A 12,053-nucleotide genomic window follows, 5' to 3' on the forward strand; every position below is an offset into this window, starting at 1 on the left:
GAAGGAGATTCCACTACCTCCCTAGGTAACCCATTCCAGTTCTTCACCACCCTACTAGTGAAAAAGTTTTTCCTAATATCCAACCTAAACCTCCCCCTCTGCAACTTGAGACCATTACTCCTCGTTCTGTCATCTTCTACCACTGAGAACAGTCTAGATCCATCCTCTTTGGAACCCCCTTTCAGGTAATTGAAAGCAGCTATCAAATCCCCCCTCATTCTTCTCTTCTGCAGACTAAGCAATCCCAGTTCCCTCAGCCTCTCCTCATAAGTCATGTGCTCCAGCCCCCTAATCATTTTTGTTGCCCTCCGCTGGACTCTCTCCAATTTATCCCTTGGGTAAAAGACCTTTGTACATCTGTGAACACCTCTGCTCAACAAGCAGTGGTGGTTTAAAAAAGTAACTACAATGTGAGGATGTACAAATAATAGGAAAGTAAATATCCAGATTTTGGGAAAAATGGAAAAGATCTGTTAAGATTCCTACTATGTAATGCAAAATCCAAATGTAGCATAAAGTGACTGGATTGAGCTATAGGCTTAACTCAAATTGGTATCAGTGAAGACCCAATTTAGCCATGTGTTCAGGTCAGGCTACAAAGCAGGTCACAGTTTTGCATTTTTGCTTATAATGAATTCTCCTGCCTTTCAGGAGTCCATAAAACCTTTAAGGAATAATTTACTCAAGTCAATAGCCTGCTGAAATTCACTAAGAAGAAGTTACCAAGAAATAAAGCTTGCCCCAATATGATGATCAGGCTCCATTTACTCTGGGGAAAAAAGATTGGCACAATACAGAATGACTTCATGATGATAGAACATTATATTTTCATTTTTTTCTTGCACTCCATCTCACGTTTCCACTCTTGAATTCCCCAGTGATAACCAGACTCACATACAGTTTCTGCACTTGACCTAAGACAGATCATATACTGGAGAAGGAGTCAAAGGCAACAAACATTTCTGTTCTGCAAACTAAACGATTGAGGCAGAAAAGCTCAATGATCCAAATAGGTATATTTTAGTACCAGGTATATTTACTTGTAACACTTGTATCCCATAACCCTAAAAGATATGCTGGGTAGTAAAACTGCTGCTACTTAACCAGAAATAAAGGGAAACATTAAATAATACAGTCTTATCCAAGTGTTGCACTCAAAATAAAGAGATGGGGTAAAATGGAAATAAAGGCTATTTTCTTAAATATTTACAATTATATAATGATAATATTCTAACGGCTATCTTCTTGCTCATTATAAATATACAGAAACAGCTGTTCACGTTATAACATAGCAAACTATGAAATATTTAGGACTGAGTGACATCTAATTTTCTTTAGTTAAACTGAAGTAAAATCAAGGAATAGTATTGCAGACTGGGTCTCAAAAAGATTCAGCCCAGCTCAAGTTTAAAAAATATTTCCGGTTTTGCTCTGTAAATGAAACTGATTTATGGCAGAGCTCCTTTGGCTTGTGCTTATATGTCAGTAGTTATGAGTTCATGCACATTCCTATAGCTACCAAACTCTTCTTATGCCATCAAAGAAAGAACACTTCTAAGAATTCCATCATCTTTTCCCATGATGACAAATATGTCAAAGTGATTTACAGAGAACACTCGGGGTCATTCTAATAGTATTTTTTCAAACATCTAGGAGAATAACCACAGAAAGTACACAAAGAGCACTAAATCTATAAAGTCAGGAATTTCTCACTTATCTTTAAATATCTTATTAAAATAAACTGATTAAAGTTAGAAATAGAATCAAGCAATTGCTGCATTCCTTCACAATACATTGTTGCACAGAATTACTCAGAAAGAATTAAGCATTGAGATAGGATCAAATAGAATACTAAGAAGTTAAATAGAAGACCATGGTTTAAAGTAACTTGTTTTGTATTTTTCAAGTAATGTTATATACACACACACACACAACACATGCCCTTTGAGATAAGTCTACTGGATATTGTTCCTTCGAATAAGACAATACCTATCATAAAATGACTATAGTAGCATAGGAGTTTCTTTGTTGCATCAGTTCAAAGCTATAATTGGGTATTAGTATGCTACAATTTCACTGCAAGAATTCAGTAAGAACTAGTTACCTGATACTTCTAAAGCACGCATGAATTCAGTGTAGATATACAGTGAAAAAAATAATTTTGATTCACAGCATATTCATACTTAATAGACTGTCAGGACACTATAATATAAATCAATTCCACAGAGAAAAAAACTATTTTTTTATTTAAATTTAAACTCCAGTCAAATAAGTGATATTTGCTAACATTACAAATGTTTCACCAACTGTTTCAAGGGCAAGGATCAGTGCCTTAAACCCTTTTCAGCTTTTGGAGTCATACTGCATAAGTATTTATGCAAACTAGAGTTGTACCTCATCAACAATGGCTTTTTCAACAAAATAAGACGGGATATTACAAGCTATTTTTTCCAAGAGCTATACCAATTGACACCAACAGAGAATATGGCAACTTTGTATACAAAACTTTATGAGTGAAATCATGGCCCCCACTGAAATCAATGGTAAAACTTCTATTGACTTGAATGGGGCCAGAATTTCCCTCAATAATTTTAAAATCAATAAAATGAACTCAAGCACTAAGGACACTGTGAGTTCTTCTGGGCAGGACTGTTCCTTTTGAAGTGTTTGAACGAGTGCCTAGCACAATGAAGTCTTAATACTAATTACATTCAAATAAGACAAATAAGTATGAGAATAAAGAATGGCATCAAGGAAAGGTACATTAAGGTACTGTGTCATCAGGCATTGTATTACTTGCAATTTATCAACTTTTCTGCTACACTGTCTCATTTTGACAGCAGTAGAGAACATATTCCACAGCAAAATAATAATCTTACACTAGGGAAAGAAAGCAGATTCACTTGTTCTGCCTTAGCAAAAAAAACCTGGCAAGTAAAGATGATGTATTTGAAGGGAGTTACTTTAATTTCACCTGCAGCTCTGAATTCACTCTGAAAGATAAAACCATCATAAAAGCAGCAAAGAATCCTGTGGCAGCTCCAAAAGTCTGTTAGTCTATAAGGTGCCACAGGATTCTTTGCTGCTTTTACAGATCTAGACTAACACGGCTACCCCTCTGATACTTAAAACCATCATAGTAATCCTAATGTTATTGATACCTCTCTCCGTCGAGAAGCCCAACAGGTTTGTTTGATCTTCCAAACGACAGCAGCCACCAGCAGTAAGGACAAAAAACAACTGCAATTACAAAAAAAAGAAGAAAAGAATTAAGATCAAATTACCTTATATAACTGCTCTGGAAAATAATTATGTACATTGTGAGGGAAACAAGGCTGACAGTAATACATTAAAGCAGGAGTAGTAAACAAAAAAATGAAGGAGAATTGAACTCGGTCATGATGATTGATAGCTGTCAATCACCTAGCTTTCAAGTCAGAAGGGGATGTACATCCTGAAGGCTGTGCTTATCTCCACCAAACACTGTTCCTCTCTCCACTACAGCAATAGGATTCAAAAAAGAACTAGATAAATACATGGAGGATAGGTCCATCAATGGCTATTAGCCAGGATGGACGGGGATGGTGTCCCTAGCCTCTGTTTGCCAGAAGCTAGGAATGGGCGACAGGGGATGGATCACTTGATGATTACCTGTTCTGTTCATTCCCTGTGGGGCACCTGGCATTGGACACTGTCAGAAGACAGGATACTGGGCTGGATGGACATTTGGTCTGATCCAGTATGGCTGTTTTTATGTTCTTAAGATGATTTTATTAGTCATGCAGGATCAAGATCAGAAATTGCCTGATCCAAAGAAATTGCCACAAAAAGCATCAACACTAGTATTTTGGAAATTACATGGATGAACATTTTAATTAACATTTTTGTGTGACCTTTTCTTGGTCAAAAACAATGAATTTCAATGTTTGGTTTTCTTTCTTTTATATATAAGTAATCAGAGTTTTTCATAATAAACTACAAGGAGAGATTTCTCAAATCTGCTGTGCTAATGAGGAAGAGAAAGACATACTGTAGAATTCTTTTTCATTATCCATGTTTCCCCAGGAAACAGCCCCTAAAGAAATACAGTTTTGTTTCTAAGGTCTATAATGAATGTGTGCTGTTATAAACAAACTGCATTCTGTAACTTAATGAGTATTCATGTTTAATTATAATAAATAAAAACAGATTTATTCCTGTTAACACATATACAAACACAAGTACAAATAACTTAGAATGACATGCTTTCATTAAAAGAAGTATACATTTGAGGAATTGGTATTATAAATGAAAGGAAGGTTAAATTAAATAAAATTTCTAAGCAGAAATTCAAATGTCCATCTTTTATTCTCTTCTTTTTTAAGTGCAAAGAGAAATTTTAAAAATGTTAAAATGCATGTGGCATGCTCAGGCATATATGACTACACAGACTTCAGGATTTTATCTAAAACTTTAGTTTGCATTATTGTTGAGGATATATTTCCATGTTGGAGAAATACAAACCAAACATTTCAAACTGGTCAAACATAACTGACACCATTAAAATTAAAAGATGTCTCTGATTCTATGCTAAACATTCTTCAGATTTACTAATTTTACTCATGATTTCTTTAAAGTATATCTCATTTTATTCCAAAACCAAGAAAAATAAACAACCTTGCTTAAAAAAAAAAAAGATTGCAAAGGGAAAAATATATTTACCTACCACATTGTTTACAAAACACAAGCACTTAACAAGCAATTAAATGAACAATTAAGACCTCAAAAATCTTACCCTGTCCACATAACAAACAAATACAATGGGTAAAATTCTCAACATTGTCCAAGGGCCAGACTTTTAAAAGAATGTGTGCACCTAAAAATGTATTGGGATTTCAGAATAGATGCCTAACTCCCATTGGTTTCAATAGGAGTTAGACATCTAAGCACTTCTGAAAATCCCAACAGGTGCTTATCTGCATCCTTTGGTGCCTAATTAACTTTAAATATATGGATGTAATTGAGTTTGTTGGCTAAGACCCATAGTAGTCCAAGTTCCACTGACTTTCAAAATCAATGGACTTTGCCTGCAAGTTGGTCATGGTGACTCACTCAACTCTCACTAGTGGCTCCTAGTAGCTGCGTGTGCATCTCACTCCAGGACCTTGCCTTGGCTGGTATGCTAAACCTTATGAGCGTAGTTAGTGGCTGCTAATGAAAACCTGTCTGGCCCTCCAAGTGCATGAAATCTGCTATGGTGAAGCCAGCAAAACAACTTCCGAAGTATAACACTGGTAGAAACGATACTGAAGCAAGCTAGTGGATAGCTCACAGGGGCGGCTCCAGGCCCCAGCACGCCAAGCGTGTGCTTGGGGCGGCAAGCCACGGGGGGACGCTCTGCCGGTTGCCGCGAGGGCAGCAGGCAGGCTGCCGTTGGCAGCTTGCCTGCGGAGGGTCCGCTGGTCCCGCGGCTTCGGTGGACCTCTCGCAGGTGTGCATGCGGGACCAGCGGACCCTCCGCAGGCAAACTGCCGGAGGCAGCCTGCCTGCCGTGCTTGGGGCAGCAAAATCCCTAGAGCCGCCCCTGATAGCTCAGAGCAGTGTTGTAGATGGAGTACAATACACTGGTCAACCACAAAGCCAAGGAGTTGTGGTTGAACTCTTGGCTAGTGCTGGACCATAGAAACTGAATGAAGACTGGAAAGAGAAACAAAAGAATGCAGGTGCCCACACAAACAAGAACCACATTCACCGATTGGAAACCGAGGCAGGAGGGAAAAGTATGCAGTTGGAACAAACACAACAATATACAAATTGGAATATGAAATGAAAGAACATTATACCAGGCTGCAGCACTTGTGATAATGATATAGAGTTCAAAAGATGAGTGGGGGAATTATTCATTTAGCCAAAAAGAGATGGGAAGGCAAAGGAGAATTCTATCAGGATGAACACAGGATACTGACACCAGGAAGAAAAGATGGTGGACACCAGGATGGAGTTGCATTGTTGCTAAAGCCAGGCAATTATGGCATTTAACCTGATATTGCCTCATATGCTGAGGGTGAGATTTAGAATCAAATCTGATGCAGTCACAACAGTACATGTGCCAACCTTAGCAGTGCCAGAGGAAAAAACTGACATATTTTATCATGATCTACAGAAAGCAATACACAAAGTTTCAAGACAAGATGAACTGGTGATAGAATATTTTAATGTGGAAGTAGTATCGGACTGGAATTCCTGGGCTGGAGCAACAGGCCGATTTGATGAAGAAAATAAAAGATGAGAAAGGCAGCTACATTTCTGCCTAACTTACAACCTTGTGATAAAAAAACATGCTATTTCAACAAAGAAAGCTGCAGAGGAAGTGGACTTCTACATCATCTGATGGGCAAACAAAGGAAATGATAGACTTCATAACTGTGAATCTCAAATCGAAATCAGGTGTATTGACATTCAGATTATTTGTGGCTGATATCAATAGATCATAAGTGAGTGTTAGCATCAATGAGGTTGAAGCCAAGGGCAACTGAAAAAGAAATGAGATCTATAGTGTGGGTAAATTGAAAGAGCCAAATTTCAGGAAAGAAAACAAAGAAGCCTAGTGGAGAAACATCACAACTCTGGTGAGAGAAGAAATGAATGTTGAAGAGACATGAAACAGTTTAAAAAATTAGATTATAGGAGCGGCTGAACACATTTTGGGGTATGAGGTCAACTCAAAGAAACCAAGATGGACAACAGATTAAGTGCTGCAGTTGAGTGACAAGTGTAGGAAGCTGCAAGTCTATTAGCTGAGTACAATGGGTTGGCCAGAGAGAGAAAACAAAGAAAGACACAGATAACTGGATAAATAAACAATGTAAAGAAGCAGAAGGATACAGAAAGAGAATTGCAACACAAGGGTTTTATCACAAGATAAGAGAATTGTGAGGGACATATGTATTGAAGATGTCAGTGGTGACAGACGAACGAGGACAAACAAGCAAAGAATGAATATTTTGAAGTCCTGTACACCATGCAGTACATATTAGATGAAACCATCCTGAAGAAGTTTCCCAATACAAAAATTGGAGAGCACAATCTGGAATTCTTAGTAGTAGTAGTAAAGGTCTCAATAAAGTTTGAAAAAGAAAAAGGTACCAGGAAATGACAAAACAGATGCAAAGCTGTTGCAAACAGGCGAGGGTCACATGGTAAAGGTTATGCACAAACTATTCAGCAAGATTTACAAGTAAAGAGCAAGTGCAGAGTGAATGGGGGAAAGCATTAATAGTACTGATCTTTAAAAAAAAAAGGAGATAAGAGTAAGTGCAAGTATTACAGAGGAATTAGCTTATTGAGTGTGCCAGGAAAAGTATTCATCAAGTTATTGCAGAAGAGAATGAAGAGGGACATGGAAACAGTGCTTGCAGAGAAACAGACCAGATTTAGGCCAGGATGAAGTACAACTGATCAGCTATTTGTGATGACAGCGATGAGAAAAGTGTATGTTTTACAATTAGCGATCTTTACAATAAAGTATTTTGGTTGTGGAATTGGGAAAGTACAGGGGCTGGGAGACAGGGGACTCTGATGATGAAGTGGGATGAGTAAGTCTCAGCTGATAACAGTGTGGTGGGTGGGGCAAGGAAAGAAAGTCCTGGCAAAAGTTAGGAGAGTCTAAGGAATCCCAATGGTGTTTGATGGAGAGATTCTGCTGCCACCACAGCCATGGAAACACATCAGCTCTGAAGCCCATATACCACAACCACTCAGATGATTAAAGGACCTCCTTTTAATCTTGCTAGTTGTCAATCAGGGTCCATGCACTTGCTGCTTGTAACCCTATATTCAATTCATGTCCTCCTCGGTAACCAGCCTGCTAACGCCTGCTCTTCAGCAGCTGAGAGTTTATCACTGCCCTTCCCTTAGATCATTCCTCATTCATATCAACCTAGATTTATTTGCCACGACCTTGATTCAGATTTGTCTTGCCCACACCACATCAGCTGATCATTATTTCCCCCTCATCCATACTTGTTGCTCTACAGTATCTCTAACTGGACCCTTAGAGATGGGCGACTGAGAGGAAGAATTAATTTACCTGCAGCTGCGATGCTGCTTCACAGCTCCCAATTCTGTTCTGCTAGTATCATAACAGCAGCAGAAAAATCCTCAGAGCTTCCACTTAACCAGAAAATGCAAATAGGGTCTGAATATGGGGCATACAATCTAAAATAAACTATGACATTTAAAAATGCAAGTGCAATCAAAATTCCTTTAAAAGTTAATTTGTATTTATTAATTTGTCTTAAGTGAAATCACACAAGTTAAGCAACATCCTTCAAGTTCATTTAAAACTAATTATATGGAGAATTCTTCTTATCCAGATGTAAAGTACTATAATGCTATTTTTGGGAGCAATCCTGAAAACCATTATATTCACATCAGTATTCCTTATGTGAGTAGTCTTATTAAAATCATATAAGTTGCTCCTCAAAACTTCTTACATGCCCACCACTACGGAGTTCAAAAAAGCCAAAAAACAACCCAACAAATGACCTCTTCTCTTCCCCCCAACCCGACTTTCTCCTCTTTTCTATTTCCCAGCCTTCTCTGTGGCTCTACTAATATTTGTAAGTTCTGTGGGACAGGGACTATGTCCCGTGCTTTTCAATATTTTTTTTCCAAAACTGCCTACAGGATTTAGGATCTTAAGTCCCATTTTCAAAAGTGACTTCAGCACTTAGGCCCATATCCTCAAAGATTTTTAGGTGCCTAATTCCAATTGAAATCAATGGCAGTTAGATGCCTAATACTTTTGAGGATGTGGGTCTTAGGATCCTAAATCTCATTGAAAATAGTTGGAAATTAGGCCAGGTTTTAGAAGTATTTAGGAGCCAAAAGGTGCAGATAGGCACAAAGTAGGATTTTCAAAAGTGCTGAAGTGCCTAACTCCCATAGGAGTTGATACATAGGACACTAGGCACCTATCTGCCTTTTTAGGCACCTAAAAACCATTACAAATTTAGCCCTAAAGTGACTAATGTTTAAAAATGGGACTTATTTTTGAAACTTTTATCCTTTATCTTTGTGTCTTATACAACTGTGATGGGGTATATAAATCCCACATTGGAGAACAAGAGGTTAATGAGCTGCTCTGGGCTAAGCCAGTGCCTCCCATCACCACCCCCCACCACCACCCTGCAAGAGATGCACAGGCTGGAGAAGAGTTAAAAGGGAGCCGAACAGCTCACTTGTGGGCAGGCCAGGGAAGAGAAAGGACCTTTACCTTGCAGCTCCTAAGAAAGGACTGAGTGAAGGTGGGATCTCTCCTGCCCACAACTGCCTGAAGGTCCCTACCTGAGGAAAGGGAGGACCGGCTTCTGATAGACCCTGAGAGGGAAGCATTTCCCCCTTGCACTTACTCACCCAATTTATTTGTGTTGACTCCCTGTGTTTGGTTTATGGACTACCCCTGCAGAGAAGAGACTCTGAACTAACATGGCTGAAGGGCCAAAGTACCAAAGGAAGCTGCCACTCCAAGAGGGGGAGAGTTACCACACCATTAGGGGTCACCAAATGAAATTAATAGGCAGCAGGTTTAAAACAAATAAAAGGAAGTTCTTCTTCACGCAGCGCACAGTCAACTTGTGGAACTCCTTACCTGAGGAGGTTGTGAAGGCTAGGACTATAACAATGTTTAAAAGGGGACTGGATAAATTCATGGTGGCTAAGTCCATAAATGGCTATTAGCTAGGATGGGTAAGAATGGTGTCCCTAGCCTCCGTTCATCAGAGGATGGAGATGGATGGCAGAAGAGAGATCACTTGATCATTGCCTGTTAGGTTCACTCCTTCTGGGGCACCTGGCATTGGCCACTGTTGGTAGACAGATACTGGGCTAGATGGACCTTTGGTCTGACCCGGTACGGCCATTCTTATGTTCTTATGCCCAGTCACAAAGAGGTGCCATGTGATGAGAAGACCTACTTCAAATTTTCCTGTACAGACTGCAAACTTTGGACAATAGAGGGATGGTAGGAAGTAGCCCAGATAGGGCAGCCTTAAGACATTCCTGGATGGCAGATCCTTTTGCCATCCTCACAGAGCCCTTGGCTGGAATCCAATGGAGTGGGAGGGCCTGGGTTCCCCTCCCAAAACCCCCTCTGCAAGTCAAAGGGCCTAAGCCTGACCACTAGGCAATGCTCCTCATCACATTGTTGGAACAAATAACAAATAGTAATAACAGTGAAAACAGCAATTAATATAGAAATGAAGATTACTTATCTATAATCAAAGTTCTTCAATACGAGCCTCTGCATATTCTCATAATTGTGGAATCAAGACACCCGAAGTGAGCTTCTGCAACTTTCTGGACAGCCGTGTCCATTGGGGCCATTCCCTAATAATTTATTTCCCTATTTTGGATGGTGCTGAGGGTATAAAAGGGGGAGTGGCCCCAACTGCCTTTTAGTTCTTTCTATTAATTTGGGAATTCCTAACCTAAGCCTCTGCATAAGTGGAGAAGATTGGCAGAGAACATGAATATGCAGAGACTCATCTTGAAGAACTTTGGTTACAGGTAGTAACCTTCATTTCTTCTTTAAGGAGTCTTGGCATACACCCATTCCTGGGAATTTAGTGAGCAGGATAGCCCCCAGGAAGATGGGTTGAGGAGTTCGAGGTCAAAAAGAAGAGCAGAACTGCCAAAACAAGCATCAGCTCTGGAGGACTTTCAAGAGTGAATAGAGGTGACTGAACTTATCACTCTCCCAAAACAAGTCTTAATAAGGGAAATATTTTGTTGTTGCTCAAAACATATATAGCTGCAATATGGTGTGATGAAGACAGTGTGGGTATGCCATGGAAGCTGCATGAGGACTCTGACAAATTCATAGAATATTAGAGTTGGAAGGGACCTCAGGAGGTCATCTAGTCCAACCCCCTGCTCAAGGCAGGACCAATCCCCAGATTTTTACCCCAGTTCCCTAAATGGCCCCCTCAAGGAGTGAACTTACAACCCTGGGTTTAGCAGGCCAATGCTCAAACCACTGAGCTATCCCTCCCCTCAAGTTTCAGAAGGTTGACCCTGCCAAGTCATATATGTGAAACATAATGTGTTTGCGTAAACAATGTTTGCACCAGGACAGACTGGCTCCTCTAGTTTCATCTCCATCTCTCCAAAGGTTTGGAAACTTGTACACAAGTTTTGGCCCCATATAAACAACAACAAAGTTATCTGAATACATGATATCTGCCTCCCTGAATCTGAGGCTCATGGACACACATACAAGCTGGTCATTTGTAAGAGCCGGGAAGTTCAGACATCTTTACATAGTTAGGAGGTAGACAGGACCACGTGCTCTGTGAGAATGCAACATAAAGGAGTTAGTCATTAGGCTTGTATCCCAGCAATGCGCTAAGCTACTGATAACTCAGACTGAGGCTTGTAAACTGCATGTGGCTCTTTAATGTGTCTCCTGTGGCTGTCTGCAGCACATGTTAAAACACTGTGTGATTTAATTATTAACCAATCTAAGTTATTAACCAATAGGATGCTTTTGCTGTGTTATTACCCAATTGTTGGTGAATAAAATAATAATACTTGGTCAGTCATTTTTCATATATATGAAACAATGAATGTAGCTCTTTTGGGCTATATTGATGAAACTACTGTGGTTCCTTGGGTAATGTTGATAGCTAATTTGGCTCTGAACCACTGAGGTAGGAATATCACTGCTCTAGTCTATCAAAAATGGCATGTTCATAGAGATATAACACAAAGAGAACAATCTGGCCAATTGTTAAATGGAAGCCTATGAGGTTCACGAGGATAAAATGACAATCCCCTGGTTCTTTCTAGAAGAGGACACCCTTAGGGTGAGATAAATTAACCTATTCTTCTGCAGAGTTGGCAGCACATGCCAGGCACTGCAATGGATAATTTAATCACATCTTCTGCAGCTGTCACAGCAAAGTAACTACCCCCAGCAATTCTAGAAGTATACAGAGCAATCCTATCTTAAATAAGGTTATTCCAAAGTGAGAAAGGGGTGACAATGTGTGTAGAGGTTGGAACAGAGATAG

The 12,053-nt window shown here is 39.5% G+C and overlaps 1 protein-coding gene across 4 annotated transcripts in view; it reads right to left on the bottom strand.

Moving 5' to 3' along the window:
- ATRNL1 (attractin like 1) overlaps positions 1–12,053 on the bottom strand; it is a 948,738-nt gene that overhangs the window by 358,441 nt on the left and 578,244 nt on the right. For all 4 annotated transcript variants that reach the window (XM_045024151.1, XM_045024152.1, XM_045024153.1 and 1 more), the window contains exon 26: positions 3,162–3,240. In XM_045024151.1, coding sequence (XP_044880086.1) covers positions 3,162–3,240 — 79 coding nt within the window. The remainder of the gene's footprint in view (positions 1–3,161; positions 3,241–12,053) is intronic.

Source organism: Mauremys mutica, chromosome 7 (assembly GCF_020497125.1).
Source record: "Mauremys mutica isolate MM-2020 ecotype Southern chromosome 7, ASM2049712v1, whole genome shotgun sequence".
Lineage (NCBI taxonomy): Eukaryota > Metazoa > Chordata > Testudines > Geoemydidae > Mauremys > Mauremys mutica.